General features: G+C 42.1%; 11 protein-coding genes across 11 annotated transcripts; 6 read left to right on the top strand and 5 right to left on the bottom strand.

The window, feature by feature from the left end:
* Positions 1-48: 48 nt before the first annotated feature.
* On the top strand, positions 49-1653 carry V1514DRAFT_325818 (WD40-repeat-containing domain protein). The gene is made up of 3 exons (XM_066926683.1): positions 49-141; positions 191-337; positions 387-1653. The coding sequence occupies exons 1-3, from the start codon at positions 139-141 to the stop codon at positions 1587-1589; spliced, it is 1353 nt and encodes a 450-aa protein (XP_066785111.1). The 5' UTR covers positions 49-138; the 3' UTR covers positions 1590-1653.
* V1514DRAFT_289608 (60S ribosomal protein eL27) lies at positions 1612-2473 on the bottom strand. The gene is made up of 3 exons (XM_066925280.1): positions 2392-2473; positions 1973-2310; positions 1612-1919 (listed from the first exon to the last, which is right to left on the bottom strand). The coding sequence occupies exons 1-3, from the start codon at positions 2423-2425 to the stop codon at positions 1878-1880; spliced, it is 414 nt and encodes a 137-aa protein (XP_066785112.1). The 5' UTR covers positions 2426-2473; the 3' UTR covers positions 1612-1877.
* A 211-nt stretch (positions 2474-2684) lies between these two features.
* V1514DRAFT_289611 (uncharacterized protein) lies at positions 2685-5222 on the top strand. Its single transcript, XM_066925281.1, has 4 exons — positions 2685-2865; positions 2921-3462; positions 3823-4781; positions 4833-5222. Exons 1-4 carry the CDS (start codon positions 2801-2803, stop codon positions 5109-5111), a joined length of 1845 nt encoding a protein of 614 aa, XP_066785113.1. The 5' UTR covers positions 2685-2800; the 3' UTR covers positions 5112-5222.
* A 313-nt stretch (positions 5223-5535) lies between these two features.
* On the top strand, positions 5536-7223 carry V1514DRAFT_340989 (uncharacterized protein; the record flags this gene model as incomplete). The annotated part of the gene is made up of 4 exons (XM_066929044.1): positions 5536-5682; positions 5740-6264; positions 6329-7018; positions 7068-7223. The coding sequence occupies 4 exons, from the start codon at positions 5536-5538 to the stop codon at positions 7221-7223; spliced, it is 1518 nt and encodes a 505-aa protein (XP_066785114.1).
* A 70-nt stretch (positions 7224-7293) lies between these two features.
* V1514DRAFT_325824 (uncharacterized protein) lies at positions 7294-8276 on the bottom strand. Its single transcript, XM_066926684.1, has one exon. The coding sequence runs from the start codon at positions 8212-8214 to the stop codon at positions 7333-7335; it is 882 nt and encodes a 293-aa protein (XP_066785115.1). The 5' UTR covers positions 8215-8276; the 3' UTR covers positions 7294-7332.
* Positions 8277-8306: 30 nt separating this feature from the next.
* Positions 8307-9256, bottom strand: V1514DRAFT_325830 (mitosis protein dim1). The gene is made up of 7 exons (XM_066926685.1): positions 9162-9256; positions 9077-9102; positions 8969-9009; positions 8801-8911; positions 8694-8750; positions 8502-8634; positions 8307-8447 (listed from the first exon to the last, which is right to left on the bottom strand). The coding sequence occupies exons 1-7, from the start codon at positions 9197-9199 to the stop codon at positions 8422-8424; spliced, it is 432 nt and encodes a 143-aa protein (XP_066785116.1). The 5' UTR covers positions 9200-9256; the 3' UTR covers positions 8307-8421.
* V1514DRAFT_366008 (uncharacterized protein) lies at positions 9238-11458 on the top strand. Its single transcript, XM_066929823.1, has 2 exons — positions 9238-10177; positions 10230-11458. Exons 1-2 carry the CDS (start codon positions 9429-9431, stop codon positions 11353-11355), a joined length of 1875 nt encoding a protein of 624 aa, XP_066785117.1. The 5' UTR covers positions 9238-9428; the 3' UTR covers positions 11356-11458.
* Positions 11459-11790: 332 nt separating this feature from the next.
* V1514DRAFT_276527 (pyridine nucleotide-disulfide oxidoreductase-domain-containing protein) lies at positions 11791-13809 on the top strand (the record flags this gene model as incomplete). The annotated part of the gene is made up of 2 exons (XM_066924927.1): positions 11791-13700; positions 13776-13809. 2 exons carry the CDS (start codon positions 11791-11793, stop codon positions 13807-13809), a joined length of 1944 nt encoding a protein of 647 aa, XP_066785118.1.
* Positions 13810-13862: 53 nt separating this feature from the next.
* Positions 13863-14788, bottom strand: V1514DRAFT_325837 (uncharacterized protein). The gene has a single exon (XM_066926686.1). It carries the CDS (start codon positions 14729-14731, stop codon positions 13961-13963), a length of 771 nt encoding a protein of 256 aa, XP_066785119.1. The 5' UTR covers positions 14732-14788; the 3' UTR covers positions 13863-13960.
* An 80-nt stretch (positions 14789-14868) lies between these two features.
* On the top strand, positions 14869-16458 carry V1514DRAFT_190404 (DnaJ domain-containing protein). Its single transcript, XM_066924626.1, has 2 exons — positions 14869-15083; positions 15145-16458. Exons 1-2 carry the CDS (start codon positions 15005-15007, stop codon positions 16380-16382), a joined length of 1317 nt encoding a protein of 438 aa, XP_066785120.1. The 5' UTR covers positions 14869-15004; the 3' UTR covers positions 16383-16458.
* A 1053-nt stretch (positions 16459-17511) lies between these two features.
* V1514DRAFT_276485 (heterokaryon incompatibility Het-C) lies at positions 17512-19411 on the bottom strand (the record flags this gene model as incomplete). Its single annotated transcript, XM_066924925.1, has 3 exons — positions 17512-18872; positions 18933-19077; positions 19130-19411. Coding segments are annotated over 3 exons (1788 nt in total), but the record flags the coding sequence as incomplete, so codon positions are not given.
* Between the last annotated feature and the right edge of the window lie 6 nt (positions 19412-19417).

The following is a 19417-nucleotide window of genomic DNA, read 5'->3' on the forward strand; positions in this document are numbered from 1 at the left end:
TAAACAAAACCTTGTCTCGTCGACATTTAGCAAACTCTAAACTCCCAACGCCTTCCTTACAAAATTATTTTAATATCAATCAACCAACCAAACCCAACCGCAAGGTAGCTCAGTAGCTCGCTGATAATCTTTTTTAAAATGGCAAGTTTACAGTAAATTTTTTAATAGAAGTCACAGCTAATTTTACCAGAAAATTAAAACTATTTCAAGATCGTCTGATGTCTACTTACCGGTGAATAATACTGAAGGTCCTCGATTACCGAGAAATCTTGATCCGAGTCTTCATCCCTTTGAGCGGGCCAGGGAATATACTCGTGCTCTCAATGCAACCAAACTGGTGTGTAAAAATATATCTGAGTTTTGTTTACACTTATTAAGATAGCTAGGAACGTGTGTTTGCTGCTCCATTTGTGGGACAACTTGGTAATGGTCACATTGACGGAGTGTATGCGATTGCAAAAAGCATCAGAAGGTTAAATACGGTTGCCAGCGGAAGTGGAGATGGAACTATTAAATATTGGGATTTGTCTTCACGAGAGGAAGTTGCTTCGTATCAAGCACATCAAGGTATTGTGAAGGGCTTGACAGTGACCATCGACGGCAATCTATTGTCTTGTGGTACTGATAATGTGGTTAAATTGTGGGATGTTACCAGCACCAACCGCGACACTCCGTTAAAATCGTTTCTCGGGTCAAGTGGGTTTACTGGCATTGATCACCATCGATCTCAGCCACTTTTTGCAACATCTTCTCTTGGCGTTGAAATTTGGGACGAGAACCGGTCCAAGCCGATTGCTGACCTTTCATGGGGCGCGGATAATGTCAATACTGTCAAATTTAACCAGTCTGAACAATCAATTTTGTGTTCTACTGGAAGTGACCGTTCAATCGTTATACATGACATTCGCACCAATGCTCCTGTTCAGAAACTTGTTACATTAATGAGAACAAACGCGATTTGCTGGAACCCTATCGAGCCATTTAACTTTGCAGCTGCTAATGAGGACCACAATGTCTACATTTACGACATGCGAAAACTGACGAGGTCATTAAATGTTCTGAAAGATCACGTGGCTGCGGTCATGGATGTTGATTATTCGCCTACTGGGCAAGAGATTGTGACAGGCTCCTACGACAAGACGATAAGGATATATAAAGTCAAAGAAGGTCATTCGAGAGATATCTATCACACAAAGCGGATGCAGAGATTGTTTGCTGTAAAATTTACCATGGACTCCAAGTATATTTTATCTGGATCTGATGAAGGAAATATAAGAGTGTGGAGGGCAGAGGCGTCAGCTAGATCAAACATCAAATCAGCACGCGAAAGGGCCAAACTTGAATATGACGCTACTTTGAAAGAACGCTACAAAGACATGCCTGAAATCAAGCGGATTAGCCGTCATAGACATGTTCCTAAGTTTATCAAGACCGCGACAGAGACCAAGCGCACCGAAATCGCTAGCATCAAGCGGAAAGAAGAAAATATGCGAAAACGCAGCAAGAAAGGTACTATGCCATATCAGAAAGAACGGGAGAAGCATATTGTTGGAGTGGCTTTTAGGGACAACGCAGACGAATCGAAGTAATCATTGCACTAAAAAGTATTTTGTTTTAGCATTTTTTGTATAATACATGGATATCTTAATAGCATTTGTATGTAATAAAACATAAGAGTACAAATTTTTCAATTGCATAGACCAACTTAAAACCTTCAGAGTTTCCAACTATTTGAAGGCACATAATCATATAGAAATACAGTCATTTATTTTATGACAAAACATTTGCTTTTCCTAGTTACATGTATAAAGATTCACAACCCGTCCATGCCTATTTTTATTTCACAATTTGTTCATCATCATTTAACAACTTCTTGCTTAGAACCGGAGCTTGGTGAAAAACCACTTGTTTCGTCCACTCTGTTATAAGTTGTTAGAAGAAAAATTTTGTATACTAGGCTACATCAACATACCTGGTATCTCTCCTCGAAAGCCTTCTTGATGACCTTCTTGGCATCCTCTCTCTGGGAAGGCTCCTTGAAAGTGTCGTTGGTGATGACGTTCTTGAGTGATTCAAGATCAAGGGTGTATCGGGTAGGCATAAGATGGTTGTAGTTGACGACCTTGACAAAAGGCTTTATCTTCGATCTCTTAGCGACCTTCTTGGCACCCATTCCCTTAGTGACCTTAAGGGGGTAACGCTCAACACCAGCAACAAGAGCGTGTCCAAATGGGTGGCTCTTGGTGCCATCATCCTGTGGCTTGACTATAACGACCTTCTTGCCAGCGTATCTGCCGTTAACAACGATGGCTATTAAATCACCAGTCAGCGAATAAGTCCAACTTAAAATACAGCATGTTTGAAATTATTGAATCTTTAAAATCAACATACCAACTTTGCCCTGCTTCAGGAATTTAGAACCCATTGTGTCGTATGTTGTTTGTTGATACCGATGCTGAATTTCGGGACTTTGTTACGTTTGGGCGTCGTCCGGGCGTTGAGAATGTGTTTCGGGTAGTCAGGCTCAATCTAGCGTAGGGTTTTTTATTTTGCCCTAGTTCAATGTTGTAAATGTGACTGTTTATTGTGCGGCTGACTTTAATTGTCTACAAACCCCGTAGTCACGTGAGTGCTTGAAGTTAAAGAATCGTTTCCTAAGCAACGAACGACAATGTTGGGGTAAATAAACAGTGGGCAATGTTGAACGTGATTGAGCGGTTCCGTTTACAATCTTTCAATCAGCCTCAAGTACCGTGTTCATCATCACAGACACTTTTCATTATTTTTTGTGCTCCAAGGAATGTCAAGAGGAACACCGATACTGAAACATTCCAATTCTTCGACATCGATCAATACTCTTCCAATGTATGCTAATCCCTGTTTAAATTTATTTTTTTCCTGCATATATCTAATGGTTTAGGTGGGACTCATCTGACCCGGACAGGCATCCTCCGCCACTGCCACTTAATCCTGATTCTCCTGTAAGGTCCATTAATACATCTAAAGCAAGAGAGTTTTTTAGTGGGAGCGGCCGATCCAGAAGCAGTTCTCCAGTTAAACAAACTATCAGCCAAATACAGCCATCGTCAATCTCTTACGAAAATACGTCCGATAATACTAGCAAAGACGTTATTTTATTTCTTCGACGTATTTTTGATCTTGCAAAGGATACAGATGCCACGTTAAAGTCGGCTGATACTTCAATTCACAAAACCGAACATGGCCTAGACAGTTTATTACGCCGGTCTAAAGATAATGCAGTGGATTTAGTGTCATTAAGAGATAAAATCTATAGCTCCGAAATTCTGCTTAGCCATCAATTACAAGAAGTTCAAGATACGCTAACAAAGGCTCTCGATAATACACCTTTACGGGCTATTGGAGAGAGCTCGATTCACACTGAAAATTTTAAGGATATAATCAATCCAATTATTGTATCATTTAAAGAGCTAATTGATGCAAGTCAATCTGCGGTTAGCAAAGCTTTTGAAAATGATGTTTCAACTCTCTTGTTAGCAATTAAAAAGCAAGAAACATCGCTTAGCTACATAGTTACTTCCGAAACTGAATCAGTTAAAACATCAGTCAAACAGGCCTCGTCAACTATACAATCTTTTGTTACAAATGAGAATGCGTCAGTCCAAAACGCAATTGAAGATACCAAAAACCATCTGATAGTTAATGCTAAAGGCTACAGGGAGCACCTTGAAAAAGTTAAATCCGAATTACAGAACTTAATTCAATCAAGCAATGCTTCATTATTGCAAACTATTGATCAAACTCAAAACAGTTTGAAGAATCATGTACCATTACTATCTGAAGCAAACAGCAATGAAATAAGACTTGGTCTACTAGTCGAAGCAGTTACTGCCATCAAAGAGCAATCTTCTAAGGATATTGACACACTTTCGTTAATATTAAAAGAAGTACAGTCTGCTCAAGCATCTACAATCAAAAGTGAGAGTAACATTCTCGGCGCATTTTCTGTGTTGCAACAATCGGCAACTAAGCCTGATTTTGATGTTTCAAAAAAGGATTTGCAGAGTTTGCAAGCTAGTGTCGATGCATATGATGCCAAGTTTACTAGCGCTGTGGCACAAATTGAAGCTGAATTAAAGAATACTTTATTGGAGTCTAGCTCAGATAAAACAAAGCTTTACCATAATGTTATTGACCAATTTTCTAAATTGTCACCAGAATTTATTTCGTTAAAAAGTGCGATAGAGGATAACGGCGTGTTAGTATCCAAGCAATTAGCAGATCTGTCCAACAAGAACTCAGAGCTATTAATAGACAAACTTGATCGTAATAATTCGGATGCGCTAAGTTCAGTTTCAGAATCGTTTAAAAATGTCATTATTAGCATTGAAGAGCTAAAAGGATTTTTTTCAACCAGAAGTGATTCCAGTCTTGAATCGACATTGCACGAACATGAGAAACTTGATCAAATATTAAAAGACCTTAGTTCTTTGTCAAAAAACATAGAGTCTTTATCAGTACTTCCAGAGATTCATGCACATTTTATTGAATCAACGTCAAATTTTATTAGCAACTCGAATAATGAAAAGTCAACGGTACAGTTGGAAATCGATAAGCTACGCGAAGAAAAGTCAAAGCTACAAAAAGAAGTTTCCGGCTTGGAATCTGCACTAACTATTCGCACTGAACAATTTGAAAGTCTTGAATCTCGAGCTGAGAAATTTCAGCAACGGTTACTACAACACGTCATGGAAGGACCGAGGTCATCGGGCTCATCTGCACACAGTGCGGCGTACAATAAGGTATGTGAATAGTGTAAATACTGTAGTAAACGTGTTATTAACATTAAAAAGCTCACTCGTCAAACATTAGCAATTCTTAACGAATCCGCTGTGGAGCCAAGCAATCGGTCAATTTCAAGTATTACCAATAGTGCATATACTAAAAACGACGAAGGCAGCGCCCGCGTTATATTGTCAACCTCACCTACCCACGCAAGACGGACATCTTGGAGCAAGAAAATTGGCACAATGTTCAGTGCCGGAGCCGGCAAAGAAAATGAATTGTATGTGCCAAAAAGAGGCGGTTTCAAAAGGTTGGGTAAAGGTCGTAGCGTTAGTGAAAGGCTTTAACGGTTTGCAAGATTACAGATTATTCGAGTTTTATAAAATATACAGTGGTAATTAGGTGCAGCGGTTTAATTGATAGGGTTTTTATATTGAAGTTAAAACATTTAAAGGTGTTATAAACATTAATTGTAGTTTATGTGTAAAATCAATCGTGAATCCATCTGGAACTCGAGGTTAGGTTAATTACCAACAATCTTGTCGCGACTTTTAATGATCTCTAAAGATTATTGATAAAAATTAATTAAACTGAAACAAGCTCGGTTGGGAAAAATTTTTGTAGCTTTTAATTATTTTTACAGTAATTGTGGTGGTTCGTGAATTATAGTAATTAATTTCCATGATTAAATTCAGATCACTGGCAACAGTTGCAAAAGAAAGCATAATATCCAAGTCAGTTAATATCAATCCTGAAAGGCGGAAAAATAAAATGAGTCGGCCCTATATTAATCTTGACCCGGTTGAGATCAAGATTAAAAAATTGCTGGTACAAGCTGCAAAATCGATTGACGAGCGAGATCCGGAACGGAAATCAGATTTGGAGCTGAGAATCACTGGAGGCTGGGTGCGAGATAAGGTATTGAACTAACAATTGCTTATATTTATAATTGTACAAGCTAACGCGCATTTGAAGTTACTTGGACGTGATAGTCATGATATAGATATTTCGATAAATCGACTTACGGGTAATAAGTTTGCGAATAAACTGAACGGTTTTCTTAGGAGTAATAGATCATGGAAATTGGATCCGACTCCTGTATTCACGGTACCTTCTAATCCAGATAAATCGAAGCACCTTGAAACGACGACAATTCAATTGTTTGATCGTGATATTGATTTGGTAAATTTAAGAAGCGAAGAATACACGAACGAGAGTAGAATCCCGTCCATGGATTTTGGAACAGCTGAAAGCGATGCATTAAGACGAGATGCTACGATTAACGCGTTATTTTTTAATTTGCAAACCGGAGAAATTGAGGATTTTACTGGTCATGGCTTGCATGACCTTAGACAGGGCGTGATTCGAACCCCGTTAGAGCCAATAAAGACTTTCACCGACGATCCACTAAGGGTTCTACGACTTATTCGATTTTCTTCAAATTACAATTTCAAAATTGAGGAAAGCACGTATCAGGCTATGAAGCTTGATGTGGTAAAGGTATTGTGCAATGATCATCATGTATGCAGTTCAAAAGTGTTAGTGTTAATCATGTATTCTATAGAAAGCGCTCGAGGAGAAGGTTAGTAAAGAAAGAGTCGGCATCGAGTTGCGTAAAACGCTTTGCGGTCCGAATGCCTTAATTGGGTACAAAACACTATATACAGCCGGATTATTCCCTATTCTGTTTAAACCAGTTGGATTGAATGTTACCGATGAGCAAGAAAGTGCGATAAATGATGCTGTGCAGCATTATATAAACGCATTTTCCTATTTGCAGAATTTAAGACCGATCCCCATTGTCGGAGCAGAAAATGAAAACTCAGAAGTGTATATCAGAACAAATTTGGAGGCAATATATCTCTACACAGCCTTGAACGTTTGGGCAATCAACACAGATTCTACCATGCGTCCATCCAAGGCCCAGAAAACAATCATGACGATTATCAAGGATTCATTGAAGTTGCCAGGTCGCGTGGCTGATAATGTGGTTGATCTTATCGATCAGGTGAAAGTTATTATAGATATTGCGGACAAGAAGTCTTTTTCGCGGCTTTCTGTTGCATACTTTATTCGAGCATTAAAAGGCAACTACGTTTATGGCATTTACAGTGCTCTGGTAACGAAGTTGGCAGAGACTTCAAATTTATCTCTTGAAGAGAAACAGGAAGTAGTCAAGAAATTTGAAAACTTGTTGAGTTACATTGAGGAGGAGAAGCTTACCAATGTGGCGGATCAAAAACCTTCAGTGAATGTGAGTACTACTATGCACTTTCTAACTATTACAAACTAACAATTTTAAGGGCAAGGAAATTATGCAACTTTACGGTGGTTTGAAGAATGGTCCGTGGATGAAAGAAGTCGTGCGGCAAGCATTTGCTTATGAGCTGGAGCACCCGCATGCTCCGCGGGAAGAGCTTGAGCAGTATATTCTTTCTATTAAGCCTGAAGATCTATAATCGTGTTCTTCTGCATTGAATGAACAAATAAAATAAAAAATAAAAATAAAAATAAAAATAAAAATAAAAATAAAAATAAAAATAAAAATAAAAGTAAAACTTGATGATTTCATTTGCCAATAATGGCTGGCGGGCAATCTTGCTTGATTTTACGAGTCGCTACCACGGCGCGCTGAAGTTCTAAAGTCGAACCATCAAGATTGAGTTCGAAATCCTTTTGTGCTAATAACCGTAAAGTCGAAACACCTTGTGATTCTTCATCATTGCCTATTGCGAGCAATTTCTTAACATTGATTAAGTAGTCTGTAAAAGCCGTTCGGGTATTCCTCATTTTCCAGGCCATCATTACAGCATCCCATGTAGTAAGCCTTTGCGAGTTCATGATCTTGCATCGATATTTTAATGGAATTAATTCTAATGCCTCGCTGGTCATTTCAAAAATTGGTGAAAGCTCTGTTTGCGGGTGCGCCGTTAAAAATTGCTCAGGTGAAGAGGTATGATTTGACTGTTCAGAATTGAGAACCTGCACCGTGCAATTGTGAAACTCCATTTTAACTGATCCATAGGGTATAGCGAGTCCGCCAAACTGATTAAAATTTGCCGCAGATTGCTTGTAATTTTCTGGACTCACAAACGATAATTCTGAAAATTTCTCGATCGACTTAGCGAGTGCAAGTCCTTCTCTGTTGTTTAGTGATGTTTGAAAGTGCTTATCGTTTACTGGAAACACAAGCCACTCAATCTCAGCGAATTTTTCATCACTGGGTTTCTTGTCGTGTTCATACTTTAGAAAGCGAGGTAATACAACGACACCATTAGCCGTAGCTGTTGAACGAGTTGTTGATGCGACTACTGTGGTGGCCATTGTCAACAAGGGCGATTGATGCGGGTATCCCACGATCCCAGATTCCATCACCGCTCGAGATATTCCAGCAGCTGCAAGAAAAAATGTTACAAACACTGCAGGGAGATACGATACTGAGCTGGGCATATGTGCTGATGGCTTTATATTTCTGGGTGATTCTGTTTGGTTTGCGTTGGATATTCCACAAAACCAAACAGTCAAGGCGCGAAACTGCATTGTTTACAAAAACGACAAATACTGTGAACAACTCGATTTTACTTTACAGCTACCTAATACATGCCAGATATTATTACAAATCCAAAACCAAAATTATACACAAAATATATCCTCCGTTTAGTACCGATACTTGGTAGAGTAATCTATTCAAAAGTTAGAATTCAATACACAGTTTTACATTTTACAGGATTGCTTACCCCTGGGACTTATGACCAAACCACGGCCCTTTTTGGCTCCTCTATAAACCGTTTCAATGATATCAATCATTTCCTGCTTATCTTGTATGAGAAAGTTGATCTTGTTATTGTTACCCGTCCCGAAATCACACATCTGTTTCACATTTAGCAAGATTAAATTAAATTAAATTATTCCTGTTTCAAATGCCTTACCATATGTTTATTTCTGAAAAAAAACATAACCGTACAGGGATCATATAATTCATACATCTAAACCCACATAAGCATGGAAAGGTCAAACAAAACGGGTTAGTACTTGCCTTGTTAAAGTCTGGCACTTCATCTATGTCACAGACATATATAACAGCAAAGTTCTTTACACTTTCAGCAATTCTGTAAAGAATTTCGTCCATCCGCATACACTGCTCATCCTGCATTTAAAGAATAAACAATATGTTCACAGAATTAGGAAAGTAACTGCAACTCACCCAGTCTCTACCAAAGCGAATTATAACCAACCTCTCTTCCTCTAAAAAAATAAATCATGTCAGATACTGACCCAAATGATATCCAACACGCAGTTAATTAATCTATACCCGACATAATAGCTTGGTCGACATGCCTGTTGGAGGTCCGATGTTAGTTGGCCTCTCAAGTCAGCTAAACACCTGATTAACTCACCAGCCAGTCTTAAGATGCGGCAAAAAAACAGAACCCATTAGAACAACTTGAATAATACGAAATACTGTCGACCAAACTTCAGTATTCAATATTCAATACAGATCACGTCGATTTAAAACAGCAAGTTGATCAAGTTACCCGGGTTAAACTCTCCCAAAAGCCGCACAGACAAAAAGTTAAAAAATTTATGTTCTTTTGACATTTCGACTACAAAGTATTCAAATATTTGCAACTTTTGTATACAAAGTAGTAGATTCAAAACCAAAAATGTCGAAAAGAGAAAAAAAATCAACCGCAGATGGATCGAGAAAGCCGATAACGACTGATCCTCGATTTGCGAAAGTGCACTCTGATCCTCGATTCGCCCTTCCAAAGAAGAAAGATACAAAGATTGCGCTAGATAACCGGTTCAAGAACAAGCTCACAAGCGATAAAGATTTTATTCAAAAGCGGGTTGTTGATAGGTATGGACGGAAAGTTGAAAAAGATATTGGTGAAAAGGAACTTCGGAGATATTATAAATTAGAAAAAGAGGATAGTGACGATGACGAGGAAGGTGGATTGTTCTCCAAGGGCTATGATCCAGCAAGAGGAGAGGGCCTAGTGTCTTCTTCAGAAGAGGAAGATGACACCGAAGAGGAAGTTGACGATGAAGATGTTTTTGAAGCTACGGTGGAAGAGGAGCATGTTCCCAGAGGCGACGAGTCCTCAACATTTGCGGTCGTGAATTTGGATTGGGACAATGTTCGAGCAGATGATCTTATGGTTGCATTTTCAAGTTTCTCACCACCAGGGGGTAAAGTCATTTCTGTTGCAATCTATCCAAGTGAGTTTGGAAAGGAAAGAATAGCCCAAGAAGAAATCGAGGGACCACCACGAGAGGTATTTAAGCAAAAAAAAGACGAGGATAACGACGACGACGACGAAGAGGTTGATGAAAAAACCATAATTAAGGAAGACTCAGGAGAAGACTATGATAGTTCAAAATTACGAAAATATCAACTTCAAAGACTTCGGTAAGTGGTTCGTATGATGAATCAATTGTTTGAATATTAATTAGAGTTCTAGATATTATTATGCAGTTGTCAGATGTGACAGTGTGAGGACAGCCAAGACAATCTACGATGGCTGTGACGGCACAGAGTATGAGGCCACGTCAAATTTTTTTGATTTGCGATATGTGCCTGAAGGCATGACGTTTGATGACAAGCCTAGAGATAAAAGTACAAAAGTTCCAATAGGATATCGACCTAATGAGTTTGTGACTGATGCGCTTCAGCATTCCAAAGTAAGATTGACATGGGATGAAACTCCTAATGATAGGGTCCAGTTTGCCCGGCGAGCTTTTAGCAGACGCGAGATTGAAGAGATGGATTTTAAAGCATATTTGGCTAGTGACAGTGATGATGACGACGACGACGGTGAAGACGACGAGCGGAGTAAAGACAAGCTTCGCGAGAAATACAAGGCACTCTTGGCTGAAAGTAAAGAAAATACCGGGTTTGATTCAAAGGAGGATGTCGACATGGAGATCACGTTTACGCCTGGCCTGAGCACGACAGCCGGAGTCGAAGAACACGAGCACGAGCAAGACCCAGAGGAGACTACAATTGAGAAGTACAAGAGAAAAGAACGCGAGCGAAAGCAGCAGCGCATGGGTAAGAAGAACGGTAACAAGGCCGAGGATGATGCCGCTGTGGCCGATGAAAACAAGAAAGGCAAAAAGAAGGGCAAGAGAAGCAAGGCCGAGATTGAAGAGGATGAACGCCGCAAGGCTGAGCTTGAACTATTGATGATGGACGAGAATCAAGATGAAAGCAACTTGAAGCACTTCGACATGAGAGACGTCATCAAGGCTGAAAAACAGAAAAAGCGCGGAAAGAACAAGAAGGCTGGCACGGAGGCGAAGACTGATGACTTTGAGATCAACGTCAACGATTCTAGATTTTCTGCCCTGTATGAACAGCACGAGTTTGCAATTGACCCTACTCGGCCACAGTTTAAGGGAACAGAGGCAATGGGCAAGCTTCTGCAGGAGCGCAGGCGCCGGCAGAAGGATGTCGACGGCGCGGAAATCGGCGAAAAGGTGAGGGAGAAGAAGAGGCAAAAGGTCTACAATTCAGGGTCGGCAGTGTCTTCGTCGAATAGTCTGACGGCTCTGGCCGCGAAGCTGAAGAATCAGCGACGAAACTGATTGCATGAATATATGTATATACTACAAGATATATATATGTATATACTCCAAATTTTGAACTCAATTACTAGTAATTACTAGTGTGAATAAAAATAAAAACCACGTAATTAAACTTGTTCAGGAACAACCGGCAACGGAGGGTAACGATCGGAGTGCACGGACTCACCGAATCGGCTCGTCATGACCGGCCGAGAAGACTTCGATTTCCGAGGCCAGTGGCGCCGTATTTGAAGTGTTCTTGCGCTCCTGAACACCTTGCCAAGTGACAGTTACGTCCTTTTGTTTGATTTCTGCTCGTTTTCTATGGCGACCAGACTTTTTGCCGTTATGCGGGCGACCAGGCTGCCGTTGCGCACTTCGGTGTCGTCGTTACCTTCTGGACCGGCACTAGTGCGAAGGGTAGCTCCTGCCTTAATGTTTCACAGGCCTGTTGGCATGCCGGCCAACCGTTTTGTTAATCAGCGAGTCTCGTTCTTGTCAACCTCGTCTCTTCCGGAAGACAAGAAAGCAAGTCAAGATAAGCCGGTTTTGCCAAAAAAGGAAGATCATCCGATTCGTCGTCGGTTGTACAAGACTCTGTTTTGGTCCTTCACGATCCTCGGCGCAGGCATTTCGTCTATCGGCGTGCTTCTGATTGGGTTTTTCGTCTACGATTCAACTACCTACAAGGAACTTGATGACGCTGAAGATGTCGAGCTTTCTCAATTGGCTCTGAATCCCCGTCTGGGTGGCCCGAAAAATCTGCCGATTCTGGAGCGGTATCTTGACGACGAGGACTGCGAACTGCGCAAGGCAGCAATCAACAAACCTCGTCTCGTGATTTTGGGTACAGGATGGGGTGCAGTTGCAGTTCTGAGATCTTCGGCTTATACCGATTACCACGTCACCGTTATCTCACCTCGAAACCATTTCCTGTTCACGCCCATGCTTCCATCTGCTACAGTTGGTACTCTTGAATTCCGCTCTCTGATAGAACCGATTCGCAGAATTGTGGCATCTATTCGTGGTCATTATCTTGATGCTACTGCTGATAAAATTGAACTAAATGAGCGTTTGGTTGAAGTCTCACAGACGAACGCCGATGGAGAAATCCGGCGCTTCTACGTTCCATATGACAAGCTTGTCATCGCTGTTGGTTCTCAATCGAATACACACGGAGTGGAAGGTCTTGAACATTGCAATTTTTTGAAGACGATTGAAGATGCACGCTTGATTAGGCAGAAAGTGGTTCAGAATCTTGAACGCGCTTGCCTGCCATCCACTACCGAAGAAGAGCGCAAGCGGCTACTTAGCTTTGTTGTTTGTGGTGGTGGTCCCACCGGTGTTGAGTTTGCTGCTGAGCTTTACGACCTGTTGAACGAGGACTTGACAAAATTATTCCCCAAGGTGCTGCGCAATTTAGTTTCTGTTCACGTCGTTCAGTCTCAGGGGCATATCCTTAACACGTATGATGAGAAGATCAGTGAATATGCTCAAGAAAGATTTAAGAAGGATTCGATTGATGTTCTTACCAATTCACGAGTATCCAAGGTATTACCAGACAAGGTTGTTTTTACGCAGAAGGATGAAAACGGAACCCCAATTCACAAAGAGCTCCCTTATGGTTTATGTTTATGGTCCACAGGAGTTGCTCAGTGTGATTTAACCAAAGATTTAGTGGCTTCTATTCCGGCGCAGAAGAATCGGAGGGCAATTGAGACTGATTCTCATCTTCGCGTTATTGGTGCGCCTCTTGGTGAAGTTTATGCGATTGGAGACTGCTCGACAGTCAGAACAAGTATTACCGATCATATCGTCGAATTTTTGAAAGCTTATGCGACCAAGCAAAATACTACGGTTGAAAAATGTTCAGTCACGTTCCAGCAATGGTCTGACATTGCGCACAACATTAAGAGACGGTTCCCGCAAGCGAGCGAGCACCTAAGACGAGTTGATTATCTTTTCACTGAATATGACGCTGATGCATCAGGCACTCTTGACTTTTCTGAACTCACCAACTTGCTTCAAAATATCGACAGTAAAATGACCTCACTGCCTGCGACGGCTCAGCGTGCACATCAGCAAGGCCAGTATTTGGGGCTAAAGTTTAGCCGCTTGGCTCGGGTGGGAGGTAGTCTTGCTATTAGCGAAATTGTAAATTCTGACGTGGATGATTTGGTATATAAACCGTTTGACTACCATCATTTGGGAAGCTTGGCATACATTGGCAATGCGGCAGTTTTTGACTGGCAAGGCTACTCATTTGTCGGAGGGCTTGTTGCAATGTACCTCTGGCGGTCAGTATACTTTGCTCAAAGCGTTAGTTTCCGGACCAGGGCGCTCCTTGCCATGGATTGGCTTACTAGGTATGTTCTTTTTTTTTTTTTTTTTTTTTGAAAAAAATTTCATTCATCATGAACTGTTTGAACTAACTTGTTTAGGGGATTATTTGGAAGAGACGTGACCGAGCTATGATAGAGACACATGTTTATAGAGATCTTGTTTATTCTTATTTTTTTTTTTTTTGATGATGACTAAATTTAACTTGCCAATCTATTACATAACTATAGATACTATTATACATTACTATACTTTATTTATTTACAAAAAAGTTACTGCTAGTTATCTACAGATCAGCAGACTCCGGCTTAACCCACGCGCGGGGATAAAGAGACCAAGTCTCGGTCGCAACACCGACCCTACCTAGATGACCTGGAACTTTAGTTTCGGCGACGTTTTCGAATCCATTCTTGCGCAAGGTTTTCTTCGCCGACACTTCTAGGGAAGAGCATTGGACAAGGACGGATTCTGCCTTGTCATGTTTGGCAACCTCGAGAGTTTTCGATAACAAATCGTTGCCCAGTCCCACATGTCTGTATCGTTTTGTTACTGACCAAGACGATATGATAGCATGAGTCTTTTTCACTGGTGCTTTCTTGGATTTCTTTGCACCGGTGGTGTTGGAATCAGCGTAAGGTGCGGACAAATCGGAAAGCTCAACAAACTGAAGAGATATTACGCCCACGACTTCGTCTCCGTAGACAGCAATAAAAGCGTAGTCAGCCTTGTCTAAAAAAGCAGACTTTTTCACGTCGCGAGCCTGCTGCTGTAATGGTTCAGTCATCCTGCCAACGAGCGACAATCCGGCCATCACGATGCCGGACAGAAACAAAACTGCCGATCCAAGTTCTTCCACCGGATTGTACCTGTACAGTATAAACGCAACAAGCGGCAGAAGTGCGGTCCAAAAGTAAGGGTGCTTGATAATGTGCCTGTTGGCAAGATTTCTGCGCTGGCTGAAGCCATCGACCGCCAACTTGAGCGCCGCGTCCCGGTCGGTCACGGGCACGTACCGCCTCAACACAAGATTTTTCTTTAAAGAACCGTTTGAAGGCATGATAATGCTGATGATGATGACGAGAAGATAAATAAATGGCAAGAAAAGCCAGCCAGGCCAAAACTTGCTTGTCCTGTGCGGTTTTGCTGAACCGACCTGAGCAACCCACGTGCGCGGCTCATTACATAAGCGGTTTGACGTCACGCAGGCTTGCGTTTTTCGTACAAGACCCTACGCTTGGGCACAGAAAAAATTTAAGTCGAATTCAAGGTGCCATTTGATGGACCATTTTTGCAGATTTTTGAATAATCTACATCATTCATTTCAAACCCAATGGCTGCATCAGTCTTTCCAGCTCTTTCAGCAGATCGTGCTTCTAACGAAGAGTTTGTCTCTTTCGGCCATCTTTCGCGTAAGTGTTTTTGTGTTGTCAAAATCATCGTGAGGAGGTCTTCTGGCTAACCCTTTTGCAGCATTTATCCCGCGCACCATTGAGCCTGTTGGCCCGCAATACCTTTCTCACGCCCGTCGTGCGCTCCGTGGACGAACCTGGTCAGAAGATGAGCGTATTCAGGCCGAGCTTAACGTGAAGTCCGTGGAGGATGAGGAAGTCGAGGAAGAAGATGAGCCTGAACACTCCGATGACCTTACTCGTGATCCTAAGGATTGGAAAGCACAGGATCACTACCGAGTTCTTGGGTTGACGTCGTACAGATACAAGGCTACGGATGAGCAAATCCGTCGTGCTCACAGACGGAAAGTCCTGAAGCACCATCCTGACAAGAAGGCTGCCTCCGGCTCGATTGACGATGACGGCTTTTTCAAGTGCATTCAAAAGGCCATGGAAGTTTTGTCTGATCCAGTCAGGCGCCGTCAATTTGACTCGGTCGACGAAGCCGCTGACGTTGTGCCTCCGTCCAAGAAGGCCAAGGGTGACTTCTACAAACTTTGGTCCAAAGTTTTTGAAGCCGAGGCCCGCTTCTCCAAGAAGCAGCCCGTGCCTAAGCTTGGTGATGAAAAATCCACCAAGGCCGAGGTTGACCACTTTTATAATTTTTTTTTTAACTTGGACTCCTGGCGTACGTTCGAATATTTGGATGAAGACGTGCCAGATGACAGCGACAATCGTGACAACAAGCGTCACACCGAGCGCAAAAACAAGGCCGCCAGGCAGAAGCACAAGACCGAAGATACAGCTCGTCTTCGCAAGCTGGTTGACGATGCACTTTCTATCGATCCTAGGATTAAATTGTTTAAGGATGCCGAGCGCAAGGCCAAGGAACAGCGCAAATGGGAACGTGAGGCAGACTCTCGCAAGGCTGCTGAAGATGCCAAGGCCAAGAAGGAAGAGGAAGAACGCAAGAAGAAAGAGGAAGAGGAACGGGCAAAGGCCGAGAAAGAGCAAAACAAGAAGGCCAAGGAATCGGCAAAGAACGCAAAGAAGAAAAACAGAAGGACGATCAAGGCCGCTGTTAAGGACACAAACTATTTTGTTGATGGAACCGCGTCTGCAGCTACTATTGATGGCTCTCTTAATGATGTTGACTTGATTTTTGAAAAAATTGACGACACCGAGCTGGCAGATTTCACCGCTAAAGTTAGTGCTTCTACGGATAAGGCCGCGATTAGAGCAATTTTTGTCGAAGTTGCTGCTTCTATCGTGACAGCTGGTAAGGCTTCTGATGCTGACTTTAAAGTGCTCAAGGCTTAAAATTTTTGTTTATTTTCATTATATAATAATATATATAGATCAAAAAGTTTACACGCATATATATATTTAGCATTTAATATCTGTTTTCGTAGTATCCACCTTGATTACCTTGATTACCGGGATAACCACTATTGCCTTATTCTGGAGGTGACTATTGATACCCAGGTTGCTGATTATAATATTGTTCGCCACCCTGCTCTTGATCTTCGGGACGATGAGACCCATAGCTGAGATTTTGATGATAATTATTTTCAGCATCGTGCTCTGACGATGTGTCATACCTTTGTCCGCCGTACGCAAATTGTTCTTTATAGCCCTGTTCGCCATATTGTGACTGACTTCCATATCGTTGGGATGATTGTGACACCCGTCCTGGCGAAGGACCTGGAGAAGGTGCAAATTCATTGTTATCATACCTACCGCGTCCTTCTCCAGGGAACCGATGTTCTTGCTCATCGTACCTACGCCGATCATATTGTTCTCCCGACTGATAGCCAGACTGTTCTTCGTTAAAATTTGGGCGACTGTCGTTGTTATATGGGTGACCTGAGTTGGTTGGATCATCATATATTGTGCCGTGCTCTGGCCGATCATATGCCTCATGCGCTGATTGTTGCGGACGCGTATTAACACTCAAGGAGCTAAATCCAGAGCTAAGACTCTCTTGCAAATCGTCTTGTCTCTCTTGCCTACCGTGATTGCCATGTCTCGGCTCATCAAACCTGTGAGTCGTGGTAGAAGTTTCTTGGTAATACTCTGCATTTTCGGCCACATTCACAGACGATGAATAATCGTGGCTGGTTCGAGTGTAACCATCATCATTATCCGCTTTGGAAAAAAAGGAGTATGAAGTCTGATTAGTAGCTTCAACCTGGTGTCCCTCTCGAAACGGATAATTAAACTTTGACGGCTTAAATGACGAAATTCCCGGAATATTAAGGCCCGAAGAACTTACATACTGAGACACGCCAGCTTGGCTAGCTGCACTGTTGATCGCACCTGAAACCAGTTTTGACGGTGCATATTGCGAAAGATCAGGAAGAAACCCGCCAGAATTAGAACCACCAGGTTGACTGCCATGATGCTTTTGAGGCTTGTGCTTTTTTTCTGGCTTTCTTTTGTACTTGCCGCCGTGATCGTGTCCACCTTGCGGTGCCTTACCGCCAACATGATTGGCTCCAGTACGAACCGCCTCAGGCGCCAAGCCACGTATAATAGTATTTTTCTGATCTCCAAGTCCATTCACCCAGTTTTCAACAACGCCTCTCATGCGTTGCTGAACTTGGGTGCGGGTCAATGCTGGATGGTGAAATACTTCCAAAACCCGATTCAAAATTTGATTGGGATCAATACTCGTATCTTCCCATGCTTCCACAATGAACGGCACAACATAGAAAACAACTTCTTTTGCAATTAACCCAGCTGGTTCATTTAAATAAAGAGAAAAGTGATCCTTGGACAAGTTACTGTGCGTGGGGTCGTGAGCGGTAGGGACGTGCCACACTTCCTCTTGATCCCTGTTATCGACAACGTTCTGCGAACCTTTCTGCATTTGCTTTACAATTTGATTAACTATGGGTTGAATAAATGGCGCAATCAATCCCATAACAAACACGGTAAGCGTGTCACTAATTTTGTCAATTAGTGCATCCAGAAACGGGATCTTTGCCAGCACGGCATCAATTCCTTTCATGACTTTATCACGAAAAGCAAGAAACGGGTAGATTTTCTTGATAACTTGTTCAACGTCCATGTTTTCTGCATTGCCAGCATCAGCACGGGAGTCTGATTGTAAACGATCAATCTCGCTTCCGATATCGGATGTGTACTGTGGCATTTCCTGGTAATCTCCTGGACCAGAACAAGAACGACCGTAGTGACCTTCTTCTCTTGCAAACGATGTCTTCGGAATAGAAATGGGGACTTTGCTAAGAAGGCCCTTAAGTACATCCGCAGTACCAGACGACGTTTTCCCAGTCTCGATGGATTCATCCAAGTCCTCAATCTCAGTTTGAGACAAATGATCTTGTGCTTCACCAAGCAGTGAATGAATAAAATCAAGTGAGCCAAACGTGCCGGTGACTAATGGATACACGCGCTTGCCATCGAGATTGATCCAGGCCTGAGAACCAACATGAGCAAACACGTCCGAATAACCCAATTCGCGAAGTGTCAACTCAACAAAATTGCTGTGCGCCGAAAAATCTTCAAGAGTGTGAAGCGACTGACCCAACAACCTGAGTGCTTCATACTGATCTTTGTCTGATCCATTCGCGTGATACAATCTTCCATGATGAATCGACTTAAGAAGCGAATCACGAACGTAACGTGATGAAGTCATCCATCCACCACGTTCATTTGCAATATAGTTTTTCATTCCGGTTTGAGAATCAATTTCAAGCTCTTCGGCCGCAACAGGTCCTCTGAGCCGTCTATCGTACTGCCGAGCATCATTATTGTCGGCGTAATCCCTTGGATTATCGATATGTTCTACCACAGTCAAAAACAACACAAAACAATACAGTTTCAATTTCAATTTTAATTGCTTACCTTCCGGGCGGTACACTCCAAGTCTTTCGTTCGTAACTTCAAACTCCTCTGTAGCATAACCAAACGCAAGAAACCCCAATACCCAAAGGAGCAACCTAATAGTGTCCAAAGAAATATTTTTCGACAGCGTACCAACATCAACCGCCTACACAGATATCAATTAGCAAGATTACATGTAAACCTGGTTTTATGCTCACTTGAGAATAGTCCCGCAACCAATTGCCAAAATAAACCCGCTTAATTGAAATATCATTAAACTTCTTTCCGCCTTTAAGCTTACTCAGTATTCCACCCGATGCGGTCATAACAATAGTAGCCAGCGTGTCTTCAATGTCACCATGCCGAAAATTTTTACCCTCGATAGCAGACACTGATGGAATGTTACCGGCACCGAAAGCAGCGGCAGGTGACGGCAGTAGCACGATTGCTATTGCAATGATCAGTAAAGGACTGACTGAAAATGTCGCAGACAAGCCCATGATTTA

The sequence above is a fragment of the Lipomyces japonicus genome, assembly GCF_038497905.1.
Source record: "Lipomyces japonicus strain CBS 7319 unplaced genomic scaffold V1514scaffold_6, whole genome shotgun sequence".
In the NCBI taxonomy this organism is placed as follows: Eukaryota; Fungi; Ascomycota; class Lipomycetes; order Lipomycetales; family Lipomycetaceae; genus Lipomyces; species Lipomyces japonicus.